Source organism: Amphiura filiformis, chromosome 9, assembly GCF_039555335.1.
Source record: "Amphiura filiformis chromosome 9, Afil_fr2py, whole genome shotgun sequence".
NCBI classification, from domain to species: domain Eukaryota; kingdom Metazoa; phylum Echinodermata; class Ophiuroidea; order Amphilepidida; family Amphiuridae; genus Amphiura; species Amphiura filiformis.
In genome coordinates this window covers 15,544,450-15,568,426 of record NC_092636.1, presented here as the reverse complement: position 1 = coordinate 15,568,426, position 23,977 = coordinate 15,544,450, and the positions used below count along the sequence as shown (strand labels likewise).

Genomic DNA, 23,977 nt, shown 5'->3' with positions numbered 1-23,977 from the left:
AAGATACATCTTTTGTGTACTGTGTTTTTAGTGGATACCAATGCGCCCAATTGGGTGCATTTTGGTTTAAAAGTGCCTCTAAAGTGCACAATAAGGGCAAATTTGGGTGCTTTGGGGGTGTTTTTGTTTCATGAAAAACTGGTATACCGTTGGCAAAAAGTAATAGTATGCCGGTTGGGGCGGTACAAGACGACGGTTATGGTTCATAATATGGAGGGCACATACCACCCAAGGTACTTTTGTCAAAAGTACAGGCTACCCTTTACATCCCACATTGCCACAACCACATAAAAGGCCTGAACCAACGAAAATAATGATAAAGGAATATTCAATATTTGAACCTGGGATAGCCCTTATCCTGCACCTGGTGACCATCTGTGAACATCGCAGACAGAAGGATTTGGATGTTGTGTTGCCCTCCTATTTTCACACACATTGGTGGTAACATATGTTTGTCCCCTATGATCATGGGTAGATATTTTCAACACCTCGCCCTGCCTGGAGTCAACGTACCTCACCTGTAGTCTAGCACACGAGCAACAGATTTCAAATCTAACAATGAATTTATAGTGTGATGTTATGCTTAAATGTAAAATGGGATAGGCCTAAGTCAACAAGATAAGTATAATTTATTAGATCGAAGATACATTCAAAATGTATTTAACTATATTATCAAACTATCCTAATTTTTTCCATTAAAGAAAATAAATAGAAATAAAGAGCGCCAAAATAATTATTGTTAATTGACTATTTTTAACTCAAAATGAAGGTGAATTTTGCTATTTGATGTGGCATGTACGCGCGAAATTGTGCAATGTTACCCTACTTTGATATAAAATTGGATTGATTGAGCCCATATTTATTGGTCGAGCTATATGAGTTTAAAAATACTGGAAATATTGGACGAGACATAGTTGAGTCCAATATTTTAAAACTCATATAGCGAGACCAATAAATATTGGGCGTAAAGCATCCAATTTTATCATTATTATGGGTTGGATCCAATATATTTTCACACACTTGGATTCATCAAAACATAATAATGGCACGTAGCGGTGTTTTCAGGCTAAAATGGAAATAGAAAATTTTGTTTTCTGTCCAGGGGATTTCTAATCTGCAAGAGCATAGCTTTGAAGAACAGTTTGCTGCTGTATGGATACGTTGGTATCTGTGATCTTTGGGTTATAGCAGGACACTCTATAGGCTAGTTGGTTAATAGTTTCAATTTATCATTACCTAGCTGGGGGTTTACACCCCCCAGCTAGGTACTGTAATGCTCTCCGATTCTTCTTTACCTAGCTGGGGGTTTTCAACCCCCGAGCTAAATACTGTTTTACTATCCGATTCTTCTTTCTTCTTCTTCTTCTTCTTCTGGCAACAAACTCCAAAATGCTTCTCCTCCTACATATTACACCCTACAATTACGTAACTTGCACATATGTATCGCCTATATCCAGTGCCCATAGGGTGCAAACAGAATTGGGATCAAAGGTCATTAAAGGGGCATTTTCGGTATATAACCAAATACCTTCAAAATGCTTCTTCTGCCACATATTACATAGCACAATGACGTCACTTACACATGTGCATCGGCTTTACCCAGTGCCCATACCTTGCACTCAGAATTGGGGTCAAAGGTCATTAAGGGGTAAAATCTTACAATTGCCTTATCTCAACATCTGTAAGGGGTGTGGGGCTCAAAATCAGTGACAACAAATCTCATGATAAGGGGAACATTTTACAGGGGTCAGGTCAAAGGTCATGCAGAGGTCAAATTTTCGAAATGCATTTTCTGGACATCTGTAAGGGATACGGGGCTCAAACTCTTGTGACAAGAAACTTACTGACTAGGGGAACACTTTGGAATGATGTGCAGGGGTCAGGTCAAAGGTTATCTGGGTCAAATCTTAGAATTTAATTTTCTGGGCATCTGTAAGGAGTATGGGACTCAAACTCGGTGACGCCAAACCTCATGACCAGGGGAACATTTTTGGAACATTTTGCAGGGGTCAGATACCTCTAAGGTCATTAAAGGGGCATTTTCGGTATATAACCAAATACCTTCAAAATACTTCTTCTGCCACATATTACATAGTAAAATGACGTCACTTACACATGTGCATCGGCTTTACCCAGTACCCATACCTTGCACTCAGAATTGGGGTCAAAGGTCATTAAGGGGTAAAATCTTACAATTGCCTTATCTCAACATATGTAAGGGTGTGGGGCTCAAAATCAGTGACAACAAATCTCATGATCAGGGGAACATTTTACAGGGGTCAGGTCAAAGGTCATGCAGAGGTCAAATTTTCGAAATGCATTTTCTGGATATCTGTAAGGGATACGGGGCTCAAACTCTTGTGACAAGAAACTTACTGACCAGGGGAACACTTTGGAACGCTGTGCAGGGATCAGGTCAAAGGTTATCTGGGTCAAATCTTAGAATTGAATTTTCTGGGCGTCTGTAAGGAGTATGGGACTCAAACTCGGTGACGCCAAACCTCATGACCAGGGGAACATTTTTGGAACATTTTGCAGGGGTCAGATACTTCTAAAACACCAACATGCCCCAGCTAGGTTTGTGGTCTATGACCACCATTTGCCACTAGTTCTTTCTTTCTTCTGGCAACAAAAATTTCAAAATGCTTCTGCTCCTACATGTTACAGCCTACAATTACGTAACTAGCACATAAGCATCGACTATACCCAGTGCCCAAAGGGTGCAAACAGAATTGGGGTCAAAGGTCATTAAGGGGGCATGTCCGGTATATAACCAAATACCTTCAAAATGCTTCTTCTGCCACATATTACATAGCACAATGACGTCACTTACACATGTGCATCGGCTTTACCCAGTGCCCATACCTTGCACACAGAATTGGGGTCAAAGGTCATTAAGGGGTAAAATCTTACAATTGCATTATCTCGACATCTGTAAGGGGTATGGGGCTCAAACTCGGTGACAACAAATCTCATGATCAGGGGTCATTTTACAGGGGTCAGGTCAAAGGTCGTGCAGAGGTCAAATTTTAGAAATGCATTTCCTGGACAACTGTAAGGGGGTACGGGGCTCAAACTTGGTGACAACAAACTTAATGACCAGAGGAACATTTTGAAACACTTTGCAGGGGTCAGGTCAAAGGTTAACTGGGATTAAATCTTATGATTTCATTTTCTGGATATCTGTAAGGGGTATGGGGCTCAAACTCAGTGATAACAAATCTCATGACCAGGGGAACATTTTGCAATGGTCAGGTCAAAGGTCATGCAGAGGTCAAATTTTAGAAATGCATTTCCTGGACATCTGTAATGGGTACGGGGCTCAAACTCCGTGACAACAAACTTACTGACCAGGGGAACACTTTGGGACACTGTGCAGGGGTCAGGCCAAAGGCTATCTGGGGTCAAATCTTAGAATTATATTTTCTGGACATCTGTAAGGAGTACGGGACTCAAACTCGGTGACAACAAACCTCATGACCAGGGGAACATTTTTGGAACATCTTTCAGGGGTCAGATACCTCCAAAACACCAACATGCCCCAGCTAGGTTTGTGGTCTATGACCACCATTTGCCACTAGTTTGATTTGTGTTCAAAAAGCCCGATCACAGAACACTTGCCTGACGCTGTGGACATAATAACTCTGAAGTAAATGTTGCTTCAATGTCGTGATGTGTGATTTGCTCCACAGCGACGCCCTTTTCTCGAATTTCTGGGCGTTCATTCATGTTCCAAAATAGGTTGTATCTCGAAATGAAAGGGACACATCACGTTCTGCAAGCATTCCCATGATAGTTTGTAATAGCCAGCACGAGAAATATTATTATCTTTGCATCTGTGGGACTCATCCTTTCATGATCTCCTAAATTTGTAACGAATCGTTTCAATAACGAATGAGACTATTGTGATCAATAGACGAATCAATTTTGTGTTTTAGCTATAGACAAAATTGGAATACCAATGTTTTTGCTTGTTAGTGACTCTAAATACCTTCCTGAACAACATGTCCAAAAAGGACAAACCAGAACACAAGGGGAAATAGTAATTGGCATATATTCAAAATGGCAGCTAATGCAGGGATCAAATTTCAAAATCGGGCGGATATGGTGTAGTACCGAAATCATGGGATGCCTAAACCCCGGGATTTCGGCAGAGTAAGGGTTAGGGTTTAAGTAGGGTTAGTGTTAAGGTTAGGGTTACGTTGAAATTTCAATGCTGTGATTTCGGAGCTGCCGAAATCTCGGGATTTCGGCAACAAATTCCTGCCGAAATCCCGGTGTTTTGGCAGGTTTACTGCCGAAAACCCATGATTTCGGTGCCACACCGGACACAAATCATCTAATGTCTCCCTCGCTATGTCAGGTGCTGCTGTGGTCTCCACAAGAGTACATCATCTCACTCGATCTGATGCCTTGTACCTTGTATTCCTTGATCAGTGTTGATTAGAAACCAGCTTCGCGTCGTTATTCCAAGATTTGGCATTTGGTGGACATCCCTTCCTCGTCGGCCTTTGCAAACATATGTTTTCGACACCTTCGTGGTTCCTGACATGACAATATGGCCAAAGTACTTCAGATTTCTCTCCATTGAGCCATTTCTGATGGTTAAATGTGTACCTATCTGTAAGATTCGGGAATTTGTTCTCTTGTTTTTCCACGTCACTTGCAGAAGCCTCCTGTAACACCACATCTCAAAAGCATTAACTCTTCTCCTGTCATTCTTGGTCGTAGCCCAAGACTCCCATCCATAAGTATAGCAATGAAAACACAGTTGCAAGAAGTAGGCGTATACCTTGAGGTCAATGGATGGACCTCAACTTTTCCATATGCTTGATATGCCCTGTACAGTTGTCCTTGCAATAACCAGTCTTCTCTTAATTACAGTTGTGCTATCACCGATGTTGTTAATCATTATTTAACAACATCGGTGACTTCGTGCAACTGTGTTTTCCATTGCTATACTTATGGATGGGAGTCTTGGGCTATGACCAAGAATGACAGGAGAAGAGTTAATGCTTTTGAGATGTGGTGTTACAGGAGGCTTCTCCAAGTGACATGGAAAGACAGCAGAACAAATTCCTGAATCCTACATAAGTTATCACATTTACCCAGCAAACACAAAAACGTTTTAAAAACGTTTTAAATAAGTTATATTTTGGCTTTTGGTTTAGGTAAAAACGTTTTAATAACATTAAAATGTCGGATTATATAAAGGTCATGATAACGTTTTAAAACGTTTTGTATGAAAACACACTACAACAATATTTTAAAATGTTTTCAAAAAATGTTATTGTAAACTATTTTTGCAAACATTTTTACCAAATATTTTGTCAAGACTTAAATAACATTATGTTAAATTTGAACCCAGGAAACACAGAAATGTTCTTGAAATGTTTTTTTCAAAACCATTTAATAACATTTAAATGTCGGGTTATATAAAGGTCATGAAAACGTTTTTAAAACGTTATTGAAAATATTTTGGGCAAACGTTTTTCGCAAAATATTTTTTCAACCCAAAAATAACATTCTGTTTAGAATGTTTTGTATCAAGTTTTAAAGAATGTTTTTGGATTGTTATTAAAACGTTTTTATACCCTTTATGTAACCCGACATTTAAACATTTTCTGTAAAACATTTTTGCTTGCTGAGCAGTAGATTATCAAAATATGTTTTTTAAGGTTATGAAAACGTTTTATACTCTTAATATACCTTTTATATAACCCGACATTTAAACGTTTTCTGACAACCTTTTATAACCTTTTGCGAATGATGTCGAAAACGTTTTGTGTTTGCTGGGTAACCAGATCAAAAATGGCATAATGTGATCAAATTGCTTCAGCTTCTCAATCTGCTGTCCATCACAAACTCATCACTTTTATCGCTCTCTGTCTACAGTCATTATTTCTGTTTCTTAGTGTTCACGAGAAGGCTTTTTTCTTCACTGGTCTCTTTAATCCGCTTCAAAAGATGAATCAACTCTACTCTGCTGCTACAAATAAGAATGGTATCATCAGCATACCTCTATACTAAACCTTCAAATCCCTCCAAAGCTGTTCTCATAATGTCTTCAGAATAGATGTTAAATAGGTTTGGTGATAGTACGCAGCCCTGCCGTAAGCCTCTTCCGATCTTGAACCAATCACCAAGATGACTTGAGAAACCCATCTTCTTCATAGTTTCCCACATCTGAGGATGGCTAACACAGTCAAAAGCGTTACTGTAATCTATGAAGCACATTTAAAGAGGATGTCCATGCTCTCTGCATTTCTCAATCACATTCCTGACGGTTGACCATTTGGTCCGTCCCCCTTCCTTCACGAAATCCTGATTGTCAGACTGTATTCCTCTAATTGTATTCCTCTCATTATCAGGATTCAGAAAAAATGTCACATTTTGGTCCCAGCCAAATTTCCACATGGGTAAAAAAAATTAAACATGGACCGATTTTGATCAAAGTGGTCTCAAATTGTTCCGCTTGGAACTATATTTAAAACAAAGGATAGTTTGATATATCTTGAGATATGGCAAACTATTCTTTGATTAAAATGTTTTCCAACCGGAACAATTGGAGACCACATTGATCAAAATCTTAGCGTTTGAGATTTTTTTTTATCCCTGTCATCATTGTCATGCCTGTGGACAATTATGGAGACCAACATTTATTGACTGTATATAACTCGAGAATTGTACATCGGAGATAGGTCACATACTTTTTCGGAATCTTACTATAATTCACCGGATCTCTGTCTGTCTGTCTGTCTGTCTGTATCTGTCCGCACCTTTTCTCGGAGACTAGGGGTCGCACGTTCCTCAAATTTGGTGGGTGGGTGTAGCTTGATATGAGAAAGAACCAGTTTATATTTTTAAGGTCAAAGGTCAACGACCGGGTCAAGTCCAATTGAAATTTTAAATTGCTCCTATGCAGCTCAAACTTGGTGGGTGTATTGACCTTGGACTAACAAACAAAAGTTTCCACGGTGACCTTTTCGTCAGACCTATGGTTAAGAGGTCATAGGTCAAGAAAGGTAAACATTTCAAATTGCCCCTATGGAGCTCAAACTTGGTGGGTGGGTGGATCTTGGACTAACAAACAAAAGTTTCCACGGTGACCTTTTTGTCAGACCTACGGTTAAGAGGTCATAGGTCAAAAAGGTAGAAATTTCAAATTGCCTCTGTGGAGCTCAAACTTGGTGGGTGTGTTGACCTTGGACTAACAAACAAAAGTTTTCACGGTGACCTTTTGTCAGACCTACGGTTAAGAGGTCATAGGTCAAAAAACGTAAAAATGTCTAATTGCTCATATAATGGAGCTCAAACTTTGTGAGTGGGTGTAACTTTGGCCAAGGAAGCTCAGGTTTGCGTTTGTTAGGTCATCCATGGTCAAAGGTCAGGTCAAATTTCAAATTGAGGGCGAATGTAAGGTCAAATTGTAAAACGCTGCAATTGAGCTCAGCTGTGAGGAAAGTGATCCCAGCCACCCTGATTTTGAGATCTGCAAAAGCCAATAACCATGATAGCCGAAAACCGCGAGATACGGGTAACCGCCTATAGTTCTAATAATGAGAGGAATACTATTAGATGGTTTTTATCCATATTCGCTCATCTCTAATTTCAGTCCGTGTACCCAGCAAACACAAAACGTTTTCGACATCATTCGCAAAAGGCTATAAAAGGTTGTCAGAAAACGTTTAAATGTCGGGTTATATAAAGGGTACATTAATGGTATAAAACGTTTTCATAACATTAAATAACATTTGTTGGTAATTTACTGCACAGCAAACAAAAATGTTTTACAGAAAACGTTCAAACTTGGTGGGTGGGTGGATCTTGGACTAACAAACAAAAGTTTCCACGGTGACCTTTTTGTCAGACCTACGGTTAAGAGGTCATAGGTCAAAAAAGGTAGAAATTTCAAATTGCCTCTGTGGAGCTCAAACTTGGTGGGTGTGTTGACCTTGGACTAACAAACAAAAGTTTTCACGGTGACCTTTTTGTCAGACCTACGGTTAAGAGGTCATAGGTCAAAAAACGTAAAAATGTCTAATTGCTCATATAATGGAGCTCAAACTTTGTGAGTGGGTGTAACTTTGGCCAAGGAAGCTCAGGTTTGCGTTTGTTAGGTCATCCATGGTCAAAGGTCAGGTCAAATTTCAAATTGAGGGCGAATGTAAGGTCAAATTGTAAAACGCTGCAATTGAGCTCAGCTGTGAGGAAAGTGATCCCAGCCACCCTGATTTTGAGATCTGCAAAAGCCAATAACCATGATAGCCGAAAACCGCGAGATACGGGTAACCGCCTATAGTTCTAATAATGAGAGGAATACTATTAGATGGTTTTTATCCATATTCGCTCATCTCTAATTTCAGTCCGTGTACCCAGCAAACACAAAACGTTTTCGACATCATTCGCAAAAGGCTATAAAAGGTTGTCAGAAAACGTTTAAATGTCGGGTTATATAAAGGGTACATTAATGGTATAAAACGTTTTCATAACATTAAATAACATTTGTTGGTAATTTACTGCACAGCAAACAAAAATGTTTTACAGAAAACGTTTAAATGTCGGGTTATATAAAGGTGTCATGTGGTAATGTTATCAATGCGCGATTAATTGCAATATGCGCTCAAACTAGTACGCGGCATGGCGCGCTATGTCCGCAGATTTGCGTAGCGCCATGATTGCGAATGTATTTTATTATTGTAATTCACTTTGGAATGTAATGTCCGACCGTGATGTCGTAAAACTATGGAATGGGAGAAAAGAGGAGAGAGAATGATGGAGAGGAATAAAAGGACTCTAACTAGTCTAAGAATTATGGTAAAACTTCGCCTGATGGTGTGATTTCATAGTTTTATTAAGAAGATAAGCCGGCAGTGCTAGAGAACGTAACATGGTGGCAGCGGAAAAAGTAAATCTACAGGTACGCCATTTCCAAGAAATAGCCTAAGAAAGACTCAAAGAAATCACCAAGAAAACATCAACGAAGTTTTCACCAAAGAAAACATCAACGAAGTTTTCGAAGAAAGAAACTGGAAAATTACCAAAGAAAACATCAACAAAGTTTTCGAAGAACGATACTTGGAAATCGACAACAATATCAAAGTCGGTAAAGACTAGTTCAGCTTTGAAGAAGAAACCTTCAGTGAGCTAGCCATAAGAAGAAAGAAGAGGACGCAGAAGTTCGCAGAACTGTAAATTGTTGTTTTACTTTTGGAAGCCGGACAAGAAGAAATAAGAGAGCGTCACAGATGAGATACATGGATAGCTTCGCTACAGAAGAAAGAGAAGAAAGCAGATAGCTTCGTGACTGTATTATCATCAATTCCGTTCAAATACCAGAATTGTGAGATTTGATGCACATTGCATTTTCATCGTTGGAATATATTGCTGATTTGTGTTCTTCTGGAAAAAGACGGGTGAATCGTGTTTTCATGACAGTGGCAGTGTTGTCTACATGATCTACGCATCGGTGTGGCAGATTGATGTGGAAAATGGATTACGAGAGGCTGTCTTCAGGTTCTAGCCTGCTTGGATTCCTTGCTAAATGACCAGACATTTGGTATGATATTTTGACTGTTGGCCTTTTTACTTGAAGACAATCAAGAGATGTTTATATTTTCACAGATGAAAATGATCAGTAATATATTATAAAATTTAAACGAGGATTGTGCGATAGTGAAGCAAGTATTATAAATATTGCAAATGTACGCGTGCACAAATGAAAGGTACGTACAACACATATCAAAATTAAATGTTGTATACATCATGCGTAGTAGAAATGTAGGCCTAACCTAAGCTTACATAATGCACGTCAATCTTTGTGGCATTCAAAAATGTTTTGTTGTGTAAAGCATAATTGCGTTTAAAAACAAAGATAAACAGCAATGAAACATTATATTGTTTTAATTTAGTATTATCATGCACATGGACAAATGTGTGCATTATTTCACATGCAAAAACTCGAGCCAGAGTACAAAAATGTGTGTAAGATTTTTTATTGGATTGTTGTAATAAGCGACGAGCGTTTGGGATTGCAGCAGTAGTGCGCAAGTCAATCGAGTCGACATTTCTTTAAAAATTGAAATGAAGGGATAAAGTATTATAATATGGTCGTCAAAAACCTGTTGTGTTTAAAATAAGATTTTATCACAAAATGTGCGTATTGATCAGGATTTCATGATGAATTTAAATTTCTGGACAAGCGTTTGGTATTGCAGCTATAGTGCGCAATTAGTCAAGCGACATTTCATATAAACATGGACATGTATAACTTAATTCATTATGTTTTGGAGAGATGGAAACTTGTGTGAGATTATCATTGGAGAAGAAATTTATCACATAAATTTTATTTGTATTTATGGCAAATGTACGTTTGGAGAATATTTTATAAAATGAATTAAAACGTGCATTAAAAACAAATGTATGCATGAAATTATATTTATGCACACAAAAGATGTAAATTTAACGCGATTTAAATGTGCATTTTTGAGATGATTGACACAATCATATAGGAGTTCGGGGAGTGTCATGTGGTAATGTTATCAATGCGCGATTAATTGCAATATGCGCTCAAACTAGTACGCGGCATGGCGCGCTATGTCCGCAGATTTGCGTAGCGCCATGATTGCGAATGTATTTTATTATTGTAATTCACTTTGGAATGTAATGTCCGACCGTGATGTCGTAAAACTATGGAATGGGAGAAAAGAGGAGAGAGGAGGAGAGAGGAATAAAAGGACTCTAACTAGTCTAAGAATTATGGTAAAACTTCGCCTGATGGTGTGATTTCATAGTTTTATTAAGAAGATAAGCCGGCAGTGCTAGAGAACGTAACAAAAGGGTATAAAAACGTTTTAATAACATTCCAAAAACGTTCTTGAAAACTTGATACAAAACATTCTAAACAGAATGTTATTTTAGTTGAAAAAATATTTTGCGAAAAATGTTTGCCCAAAATATTTTCAATAACGTTTAAAAACGTTTTCATGACCTTTATATAACCCGACATTTAAATGTTATTAAAAGCTTTTGAAAAAAACATTTTAAAAACATTTCTGTGTTTGCTGGGTTCAAACATTTTAACATAATGTTATTTAAGTATTGACACAATATTTTGCAAAAATGTTTGCAAAAAAAGTTTACAATAACATTTTTGAAAATATTTAAAAATATTGTTGTAGTGTGTTTTTCATACAAAACGTTTTAAAACGTTATCATGACCTTTATATAACCCGACATTTTAATGTTATTAAAACGTTTTTACCTAAACCAAAAGCCAAAATATAACTTATTTAAAACGTTTTTAAAACGTTTTTGTGTTTTTACTAGGTAGCCTATTAGGTATTAGCAGACATTTTGGAAATATGCAAATTACCATTCCCCCACACTCTAATTTCACATTATTCAAATTTTTGAATAGAATCCCTATTCATTTATTTTTGATCCCGTAACTATTCGTTTTGATGAGATATACTATTCATTTTTTATTAGATTATCACTTTGAACCGACAATCTTATCAAAATGAATAGTTTCCGTTCTATTTTAACAAGTAACTTTTCAAATTGACAAGGTGTCCAACTCATTATTTGATAAGATTACCCATTTCATTTTGAAATGATTCTGTTAAGTCCCCTCTGACAAGAAAAACTATATTCAAATTTCATTTTTTAGTCATTTTTGATAAGAACCTATTCAATTTCTAACAAGAATCTATTCATTTTTTTTAAATGACAAGGTAATCTTATCAAATTTGATGAGTTCCTTGTCATTTTGATGAGAATATCCGATTCATTTTGAAGAGAAATCTGTTCATTTTGAAGAGAAATCTGGTATATCCCCCATCTGAATAGTTTCCCTTATCAAATTTGAAAAGTTTCTATTTAAAGATGATAAGATCGTTTTAAGAGTGCATGTCCTTTTTGTCCTTTTTGGATATGTTGTTTAGGAGGACGTTTGGAGTCACTGGCAAGAAAAAACATATCCCAATTTTGCCTAGGTGCGCCCATTACTTTACTCTAAATTGACTCCCGGAATTGACTCGTCTACAAAGAATGTCCGAATCCATGATGAACTATTGGAAGGAATTCTCGTCTTTGTTGAGCCCGGGCTCGGATTGCCTTCTTGAAAAGCTCTGAAACTCCATCTTGAGACGTTGAAAGGGTTAAGTTAGCCATGATAATGAAACCAATACTACTGACACTTCATCAGAATTATTATTTTAGAAGAACGGAAATTGCTGGCTCGTTCTAGAGGGCGCAATGATATAGTCCATAATCACAGGGCATAATCATGATAATTTCAAGTCTGTAATCCCGCCAATTTCACGCGTTTCAATGGGGTTTCAATGTTTGCTATGTTATTCGATCATTTTGACAACGCTTTTAAAATTACCGCATTATACTTTTAAATAATAATGACCGATTCAATCTGAATCCATAATGACAAAGAATTCATAAAAAAGGTTATCATACATAACAATTATTAAACCATCTTTAAAAAAAAACTTCGAGGAGTTGTCAGGCATCATAAGCCTTTGTTAGACACATTACGAAAATCACATATTATGCACATTTTTAAATCATTAAATGAAACATTAAGTAAGAAAAAACTATATAACGGAATTAATTGATCAGTTTGGTACATTGCAAAAGTTAAGTTCATTATCAAGACAAAAAGAGAAGATGAGTAGTTACCACTATAATCTAAATTTGCTAATACAAAGCTTGGCAATCACAACTTCACATCGTTGACTAACAAGTTGTGGTGTTTGACGTGTGTGAACCATGTTCACCAAACATGACTTTTTGAACATTGAGAGAAATATGATCAAAGATATCACTGTTTTAAATTGGATTGATTTTTTTTGCAATTAAAGTAAAAGAAATGATCAACATGATCGATAACATTACAGGTTTCACACAAGTTACAATTTTCCTTGCCCATTTTAGGCCTATACATTGTTTTTGTGGGGTGTTGTGAAGAAGTTCCCGTTCCAATTAAGAGAAATCAGACGTACTTCTTCCCGGAATTCTTTAGTACATGGGGACATTATTCCAAGGATTTCATATACAAATTAAACCATCTTGTAATAATCGTTATTTTTTTTTCTCTTATAGACCATCTCGAAGAGTCTCTGTGTGTGGTGGAAGATTTTGATGTATATGAGAACTGTCAAAAAATGTATTTTAATTTCGTCATGCAGCGAACTCAAATACGTTTATCAAAGCTAGGTGCCAGAATTATGTTAGTGGTCATTAACCACACATGTTTTCATTAGTATGCCATATTAACAAAGCCTAATTACCCCATGATTACGTTGTAGAAACTACTGGGAGTGTGTCTGCTAAATGCTTATGTGCAAGCTGTGCTCTAATTTTGGTATATATGATATAAAAATTCCTTTAAAAGGAAATGGGTGGTGCATATGGAGTATGGTATGTAATAAAAATTTATAATAAATAAAAAATAATGACAATAATAATAATAATAATAATAATAATAATAATAATAATAATAATAATAATAATAATAATAATAATAATAATAATAATAATAATAATAATAATAATAATAATAATAATAATAATAATAATTAATAGTAATAATAATAATAATAATAACTTTGCCAGTGAGTTTTCTTCGGAATTCATTTTTTTTCGTTTCAAACTAAAGAAAGATATTTCCCACCTCTGTAAGGCACATTGTGTGGGCGTGGGTCGATATATTATAGTTTTGTCAGAATATCCGTTTTGATTTCACCTTTTTTTTTCACTTGCGACTGCCAAAATTCATTTCTAATACCGGTATAACCTGAAGATTAAATAATCAATACTCTATCGTGGCTTGCAGAATCATCCATCCATATGGGTACATTCGCGAGTTGATTTTGACAAAATTGGTAGTCGGAATTGAACAATGGTGCAATCAAAACCGAAATTCTGACAAAACTATGATATAGCCTATAGCCCTATATCATATGATGTGATGTGCTTTAGAAAGTTGGGAAATATCTTTCATTAGCGAACTATATTACTTTGAAAAGCTAAAAGCAGAGCTAAAAGGTTGATCAAAAAAAAAGAAGAAAAAAAGGCTCACAGGCCATGTTGAAGCCTATCAAAATCTAAAATCTTACAATAAATGACTGAATTTCACGCACACGTTTAAAACTAGGATTTGAAAAAATATTATCAAGCATTATAGTTTTTTTCCTGAAATTTACTGAAAAAATGAAAAGCCGAGAAAATTAATTTTAAGGTGTAACTCAAAATTGTGCTCATTTCAACACCAAATGCATGATTCGATCGTTTGTATTGCCTCATTTTTAAATGACTGAGTGAGCCTTGTACAACAATAGCCATCGATTGACTAGTGTTCTGAGTGTATAAATTTTGACACTTTCCTGTCACCAGTTTTCGTATTCACTTGTATCTGCCCTCTTCCGAGTCATTCTTCTCTGCTTTATTTATTTATTAGTATCATTTATTTTATTTTAATATTATTATGACTACATCGAAGCTTTGTACTATATGACTAGTAGTAGAGAGGCCACTTTGTGGCTACATATAGGAGCTCAAAGGGTCCTGTGTAACAGTTTTGGACCGAGGGGCCATCAGGGTTAGAATTAATCGTTGGAGTCTCCCTATCTGTTTAACCCGACTGTTATTTCTGAAAAGTGAAGATATTAACATTTTTAATGGTAAAAAATCACAAAAACTGCATTTTCAATCCAAGTATCTCAGCTCACGTCACTTTTCAGACATGCCAGCCGGGTTAATATAGTAATGGTTAATTCGAAGCTATTCTAACCCGGCTGGCACCTTTGTCTAAAAATGTTGCACGAAGCAGATAGACCGATGTGGCCTCCTTACTATCATGGATGAACGATATACGCAATGCACTTTAAAGGAGTATTACGTGATCAGTAGGCCTAGATATCCACGAAAAAAGCTTGTTCCAAAAATTTCAGTTGATTGTGATTTTGCGTTTGCGAGTTATGCATGATTATATGTATTACACTGGTCCATAGACAACTGTTGTAATTTCGTTCTGGTATACCAGAACGAAAATCAAATTTCACGATATTTGCGAAACAAATTAATTTGCAAGAAATATTTGGTACATAAACATTATGTACCCAGAGGTTTCCAGTGGTATAAAAATCTCAACTTTTTTGAGAAAAGTAGGGGATGAGGCTGTGATCACGAAATGCCCTTAATGCCGAATCTTTTTCTCTGTATGACTAGTGAACCTTTCTATTATGACCATGTAGTCAGTCCTTTTCTTTTAAATCATGACTAGCGAACTTCTTTTTCTATTATGACTAGTGGTCTTTTTATATAAATTATGACTGGAAAACTTTAAAATAAAACACAATCTTCATGCGTGGCGTTGTCTTTTTTTAAGACAGTTCTTGTTATACTCGCTGGCGTTCATGATTTTCTGATTTTTTTAGTGGTAAGCGCCCGCAGAAGTAGATATGGCGGACGTGAATGGTGTTTTTCGACTGCCTTGCGATTTTAGGTAAGCTTACCAATAAATTATTATTGAAATCTGTCACATGCAAGGTATGAAGATGATTGCATCTTCTCTGGTTATTCAATGAAGCTAATCGTTTAAATAATGAAATTGCTGTTGCGCATAAAATAATGCCAAGTTTATTTTCATTGACAGCAAAAAGGTTCTGAATTCAACAGCCTGTATTTTTTTTATAAACGTGAATGCAGGCCATCATTTCTGAAAATAGCAGGAGCTCAGTTAGTCACTCTCCTATGTGTACTGAGGAGCTTGACAGACAGCTCAATTATATAACATCAATATTAAACCATCAAATTAAAGCACTGGACTAAAGAAAGACAAAACTGAAAACCGTTTTTAGAAAGTAATTTCCACAACAAAGTTACATCTTGTCATAGTTTGACTAGTTATAATTATATTGTCAACAAGTCAATAAATGAATAATGATTTTAATGTTAGCCAATTTTAATACACTGACATTGTTTACAGAGAAAAATGACCTAAAAAATTATAGTTGTAGTAACTACAAATTTCGAACGTTTGAGGACTTGTTCTCAAGTCGGGAACTATACTCATCCCGTAAGGTGCCTCCAGGGTTTTATTTTGGCAAGTTTGCATTAGTATATATCTAAAAATACTCACTTTAGAAACCTGGATCACTGATGTATGTCATCTGTGATTGCTCAACTTATTCTACGCATCAGCTTTAGTCCAAAAAAATATTTAAAAAGATGATTTGAGTGATTTTTATGAGCAGTGAAAAGTCCACTCCATGACTGTGTACATGTGAATATGTATGGCTCCTTGGAACTCAAGGTCGGAGCTGTGAGTTCCAATTATTGGAACTAAATTAAAAATTAGGTCTTTTGGGGACAAAAATGTGTATCATTTTCAATACAAAAGGACAACATTTTCAAATGATGGTCTGCTTTTCCTCCCAATTTGGTGTGTCTGATGTGCTCTCAGGTCTCACAAAAATATTGTGCACATGTCGCTAGACTCGCTATCCGAGCCCGTGGCCTTGAACTTACCATACTGTTTGTTAGATATCGTAAATATTATGCACTTACTATTTCTGGTGAACGGCGAATCAGTCAATCAGTCCTAAGTAGTCTTGGGCGGTATATAATATTCGGTAATACATCACATCTCCTTCCTCCTTATCTTTCCAAAATGATGAATACAACTGCGTAAAACTTCTTAATGTCTTAACATGAAAAAAACGTGCATAACTCCAAACAGTTGAACTTTTAACGTGCATAACTCCAAACAGTTGAACTTTAAAACGTATATACATAATTCTTCTGTGACATTGTTACAGCTCTTGGATTAGTCTCCGCGGCGGCCGTGTATTCCTCTGCGAGCGACGTGGCACCGATGATGGACTTGACCGTGCATTTCTTTGAGCTGCTGCTTCCGGAACAGTTCCGCGAGATACTATCGCTAGACTTGGAACATTTACATCTACCGGTGTCTTGTCACAAGTGCTTTCACTTGGGGACGGAAGATTTGGACTTGTTTCTCTGACAGTCCATTCACTTGGAGCTGATCCTTGAAATGGCGTTATTGGCAAATCACTCTCTGTAGCTGGTAGCAAATTGCTTTGAGTAGTCTGTTGTGATGGCATCACCTCTCCACGCTGTAAGTGATCTACATGTCGTTTCCATACTCTTCCATCCGTAAAGCGTCACAATGTACGACTTAGGCGCTGCACGCTCTGCCACGATACCAGGCCACCAAGTTTCCTCTTTGCGAAGATCTTTGACCACAACAGAATCTCCAGGGAAGAACTCTCTGTATTTGGTACTGACGTCATGTGCTGATTTCTGTGCACTCTGCTTATTTGTCACTGCATCTTGTAAATTGGGCCGTACTAATGACAAACGTGTGCGAATCTCTCTGCCCAGAAATAAACTGGCTGGTGTGCTACCAGTGGTTGCATGCTTTGTCGCTCTGTAGATCATCAAGAAGTTATCTAGCCTTTGTTGCAAACTTTGGTTACTATCCTTAGATGAACTTAGACTCCTCTTGAAGGACTGCACCATGCTCACGCTCTGCAGCACCATTACTTGACGGCTGATATGGCGCTACTCTAACACTCTTCACACCATGAACTTTCAGAAAATGCTGAAACTCCTCACTTGAACTGTGGACCATTGTCACTGACTATTTGTAGCGGAAATCCATATCTGCTGAACAAATCTTTAAGCACTTTAATCGTTGAGCTTGCTGATGTGTTGTTTTCATCAGGATGATTTCTGGCCACTTTGAATAGGCGTCTATGATAACCAAGAAATGACGACCATCTTTCTCAGCATAGTCAATATGCACTCGTTGCCATGGAGATCCGGGCCACATCCAAGGTGTCAATGGGGCGGAGCTGGTCTATTCTTCGTTTGCTGACAACTTGTACATTGTCGAACCGTTTGTTCAATTTCCTGATCCATGTTAGGCCACCATACGTAATTCTGAGCCATTTCTTTCATTCTGACCATTCCTGGGTGTGCAACATGTAACTCCTCCAGGATATCTTTCTGATATTTCACAGGAGCGATTACCCTCAATCCCCACAGAATACAGTCCTGTTCGACCGATAACTTCGTATCCGCTGGTGGAAATATGGTTTGTATCGTAAATCTTCAACTTCTGCTGGCCAACCGGTTCTGGTAAATTCCAATACCCTAGACAATACTGGATCTGTTTGTGTTGCCTGTTTAATCAGCTTACTAGTGATGGACAAACTGTCCAATAACTTATCCTCCACCTTGAAGATAGCGTCGGTCTCTTCATCCACAAAAGGCAAAGGTAGGCGTGATAATGCATCGGCTAATGCATTCTGCTTAGATGGAATGAACTTGAGATCATAGTTGAATGCTGATAGAGTGATTGCCCATCTCTGTAGACGTTGTGCAGCAAGCGTTGGTATGGCATTCTTCGGTCCTAATATCCGTTCCAAAGGCTTGTGATCCGTCAAGATTGTGAAGAATCTTCCATACAGATACTTGTGGAACCGCTTCAATCCAAACATCATTGCCAGTGCTTCCTTATCCAGCTGTGCATAACCTTTCTCGTGCTTGTTGAGACTCCTTGATGCATAAGCAATTGTTCGTCGTGAACCGTCGTCAAATACATGCATAATTACTGCACCTAGACCGTATGGTGAAGCATCTGCTGCTAGTTCCAATGGTAACTTGGTATCGTAATGTACAAGTAACTTATCTGATAAGAGCGTTTCTTTCACTGTGTTGAATGCCGTTGTACAAGCTTCTGTCCACTCCCACGGTTTGTTGCCAAGTAGCTCATTCAGTGGATAAACTACAGTCGATAGATGAGGAACAAACTGCGCTTGAAATTCACCATGCCTAGAGAACGATCTTAGCTCTGTTATATTCTGCGGTACTGGTGCCTCCTTGATGGCTTTGATCTTCTCATCAGTCGCTTGAATGCCTTTCGCAGATATCCTCCTACCCATGTACTCTACTCTGTCTCCCATGAACACACACTTCTCCGGTTTGACTCGCAGACCGTATTTCTGAAATCGCTGGAACACTTTTTCCACGTTGCGAAGATGTTCTGTGTCGTCTTTGCCAGACACTAGCACATCATCCATTATGGCACAGGTGTAATCCAGATCTGCAAGCACTTGCTCAATGAAGCGTTGCCAAATCGCTGGACTTGAAGAAATTCCAAACGGTAATCGTGTGTAGCGAAATAGGCCTCTCTGCGTATTTATCGTAACAAGTTCTTGTGATTTGTCATCCAATAACATTTGCTGATATGCACACTTCAGATCAATCTTGGAGAACTTCTGACCTCCTGCCATCTTGCTGAAAACCTCCTCAGGTGTTGGCATTGGAAATTCATCGGTGTGGATGGATTTGTTGACTGAAACCTTGTAGTCTCCGCACAATCGCACATTTCCGTCAGCCTTCGGTACACAAACTAGTGGTGTAGCCCATTCGCTGAAATCTACCGAAAAATAATGCCTTCGCCTCTTGCATTCGTTGTAACTCTTTGTCAACAGCTGGACGTAGTGCAAAAGGTACAGAGCGAGCCTTGTGAAAAATAGGAACTGCATTCTCCTTGACGTGAAGCGTCGCCTTCACTCCGTTCACCGTGCCTAGACCCGACTGAAATATCTCACTGTACTTTCCTTTCAACTTGTCCATTGATGAATGACTGATGCTGTATAGTCCTGCTTCTGGAAACAAACTTGGCCAATCAAGTTTGATGACTGCCAACCAATCTCTACCAAACAATGGGGGTGCATATCTGTCAGCATATACGACTACGAGGGGTAACGACTGTGCTGTCTGACCATCATATTTAACATCAACTACAATCTGTCCTGCAAGATTCAACGGTGTGCCAGAATATGCATGTAAAGGACGTTCTACTGGCCCCAATTGCAAATGTTTGAAATGTTTTTCAAAGACCTTGTAGCTTATCATTGATGATGATGCTCCAGTATCTACCTCCATATTCAACGGTATACCTTGAACGTTAACTTGAACCATCACTGCCGGTTTGGAGTAATTAATTCCATCTCCATCTCGCACATCGTCATCACCTTCAATCATAAAAGTAGAATCCCCTAAGGTACCATAATATTCATCATCGTCACGTTCTTCATCTTCATCAACATAATTACTTGCTGGTTGCTTCCTCCTTCTCGGAGCTTTACATTCTGATTTCAAATGACCCATTTCGTTGCAATTGTAGCAAGTGTACGTCTTGAATTTGCATTGATCTCTCGTATGATTATTCAATCCACATCTATCACAGCGCTTACGGTCATGACGGTTACCACTCGTGTTTGGTTTACTCTGCCATGTCTGCTGTTGTTGATCACGTTTCTTGTATCTATTATTATGATATTGGTTTCCCTTACCAATTTTGTTGACTGCACCCTGTCCCCGGGCACTCATATCTCGTACATCCTTCAGTGCTGCCTCTTCCGCCAGAGCCATGTCAACCGCTTCTTTAAATGTGTAATTACGGGATAGTAGCTTCCGTTGTGTATTCTCTGATTGCAAACCACAAATAAATCTGTCTCAGTAAATTTTGTTCTAGCTGATCCCCACAAATTCGCAAAACGCTGCCATCTTCTTCAACTGCGTAGAATAATCAGTGATTGACTGACCACTTGCCTGTTTGGTCGAATGAAATCGAAATCTCTCAGCCACAACTAACCTCTGTGGTCTGTAATGATTTTTCATCATGTCTGTAAGTTGCTTGTAAGTCTTACCACTTGGTTGCTGCGGGTAACTCAGATCCCGTAAAGTTTGGTACACATCTGTACCCACACTGGAGAGAAGGATTGCTCTTCTTTTATTTGCATTTTCATCATTGTCTTCAATGTCCATCGCAATGAAATATTGTTGTAATTGATCCAAGTAACACTCCACATCGCCGTCTTGTGCATCAAACTCGTGAAAAATAGGTGTTTGTTTTGCCATCGTGACAAGAGAAACAAGTAGCCGTATTCCGTATAGTTCGTAAAATTCGTCAGTGTTCAAATACTACTACAATCGTATTCCGTAAAGTTCGTAAAATTCGTCAGTGTTCAAATACTACTACACTCGTATTCCGTAAAGTTCGTAAAATTCGTCAGTGTTCAAATACTACCGCCGCTGTTGCAAAATGTCGTCTGCTCAAGAAATGCAAAAGGTAAGCTTACCATGAAACTTCGAATGGTTCAAAATTGTCTTATCCTTGATCACAAAAGTTCCACTGGTGTTTGTTATTGTCTATAACACTTAAGCTTCCTTCCAATACCAAAATTCCTTCGCAAAAGTCTTTTAAAACGGTTTTATCTCGTCGCCAATGTTAGATATCGTAAATATTATGCACTTACTATTTCTGGTGAACGGCGAATCAGTCAATCAGTCCTAAGTAGTCTTGGGCGGTATATAATATTCGGTAATACATCACACTGTTGCTGTATTAAATTCATGCATTTGACATGATGACAAGTTCAACGTTCGACATACACTTTTGTCAGAGAATCAAAAATATCCGATATCTTTTGGAGGTCATGAAGCTACCAATTTGGCAGCACATATGCTCCAAGATATTTGCCTGTTTCGTACAGCATCTAAATAGGGCAAATACTTGAGCTTAAAGCATCATGATCATTGATCATGGAATATATCTACTGACTTAGTTCTAGTTGGTTACGACTCAACACCCCTAGTGGGGAAAGACGAATTGGGTATGGTGTGCGCCAGACTGCGTTACTAGCCTGTATCACGTTTCAGGGAAAGAACGTCTGTAGTACATACCTGTTTTTAATGACTTTGCAACAATGTTTCTATTGTCAGCAGTAACACCTTGCATTCATACTTTTGAGTTTGTATGGAGCACATTCGTACACATTATAAATAAGTGAAATCAGAATATTCTGAAAGGAATTTAGGTAACGAATTCAACGACACTGACCTCGCAGCAGCTAATGTTTTCATGTCAACATGGCGAATGAATGATGTAATTAGACATTTTTAGCCTACGTTTCGTATCCTACTATCGGATCGTTGAAACAACAAAACCTCAATCCCCGGCCTCATTCACGAATTCACTCACCTTCCTACACCACCAGTTGTAATAAAACTCAAAACATCCTGTGTTATTCCTCAAAACTACATGTACCTTCATTAATAAAAAATTGAAATCCTAGTAGAAATCCGTTATCGAAAATTGTTTGATATAAAACGTCAACAAACGTAATTTTTCTGAAGAGTAGATACCATGTGTCAAAATGGCGGCTCGCAGTCGCATCCCCTGCTTTGTACATGTACCCAGGTCACGGTCTGTCTACGTGACGAACAGTCAGGGTCAGTGGACAGCGCAACCTGTCTGCTGCCATGCCGTAATATATGCACCTAATATGGGCATAATGGCTCCGTAATATCTGGCGCTGTCAATCATCCTTATTCACAATCGCTTTGTCGAACAGACTCTTACGCAGGTAAGAGCTCACGCTGTCCTCACTTTAGCGATTAGGATCGACGAACGTCAGGCCGACACAATCTGGTTGTGTAGGAGACTATCATCGTGATGCCCACGTAGGAACCACTGGTTTTACGCAAGAAATATTCATTGCCAGGACTGAAGCGGTGTGGCCATTTCTATGTTTGTACCGGGCAAGTACCGGACATTTTTCAACACGGAGCTAGCGGAGATTACTGCAAATTCGTCCAAAGGTAAGCAAAGGGTTGGGGATCGCATTTTTAATTAACTTTGACTAAACTGTTTCGGAGTTAAGGCTCGCTAAAAGTAGACCATTTCGGGGGCTGTATTTGTTGTGCATGTCACATTGTGAACAATGAGTGAAAACCGACAACATTCGCTGAAGAATTATTGCCATGCTCTAGTATACCGCCGTTCTTTGTATACCTAGGTGTGCGCTAGTTCTTCTTTAAATGGTGAAGTGATCTTTGAGCTGGTTTTTGAAAGCTTTGGGTTCTTGGATATTGATTATTTCTGTTGTAGATTGTTCCAGTCTATGATGGTTCTTGGAATAAATGAAAACTTATAGCAATCTTTTGTTGGTTGAAGTTCAATGAATGATATCTCCTGGTGCACAGTGTAATTTACCCATTACCAACTTCAAAGTAATGCGCCATATTGCCTTAGCTCCAAAGCTGCAGCACCCATATAATTTATCCAACAGTCAAATATGTTGTAAAATCACTCATTAACATTCATGTTCATTTATTTTTCAGATTCAAATTATTGTTAAATTATTCAAATGCTTATATTTACCCAATAACGTATTTGAGATTAAACATTGACTTTGTTGTATATTTTACACCCTGCTACGATTACGATTGGTACACGCAGTCAGCAGTACTAGTGTTTATGCATGCAGCGCGTGCATAGCTGAACCCCGTTCCCACACACACACACACACACAGCGGCCATGCGAAAGATGGATTTTTAATGTCACCAAAAACAAAAGATCCGCCAAATTTGCAACGGATCCGCCTCACAAGCTTCAGCGCATTCAACGCTACGATAATACACGATGTTAATTTGAGATAGACAGTGACATTCATAATTACAAAAATTAAATATTTGCAATTAAAAACTTGTGTTTTTGAACGATTCTGAATTTTATCAATGAAAATGCAGCGATGGCGTCATTGGGTTAACGATTTTCCAACTGCTGATTGGTTGATTGCGTCACTGTCTGTGATCTGTGCATGCACGGTACGGTCCGTACGGAATGATTTTTCGTATGGGTAAAATACACTGTGTGGTGGAGCGCTGTACCGGGCGCAGTAGTGTTTGCACTGATATGGAAAGGTAACCCTGTACTAGCGCTTTCTGGAATATGGCTAGACGAGTGATGTTTCCTCTTCTAGCTAGTGTTCCCCATTGTAGTTGTTGGATCATGGTGGTGACACTGCTGTATCTGTCATACTCATAGTCATTTTTCACGAAACAACCTTTGGGTAAATC

General features: G+C 38.1%; 1 protein-coding gene across 1 annotated transcript in view; it reads left to right on the top strand.

Annotated features, from left to right (window-relative positions):
- Positions 1-15,465: 15,465 nt before the first annotated feature.
- The window catches only part of LOC140160677 (nonsense-mediated mRNA decay factor SMG8-like), a 45,786-nt gene continuing 37,274 nt past the window's right edge, over positions 15,466-23,977 (top strand). The window contains 1 exon segment of the mRNA XM_072183961.1: positions 15,466-15,520. Coding sequence (XP_072040062.1) covers positions 15,477-15,520 — 44 coding nt within the window. The 5' untranslated portion in view covers positions 15,466-15,476.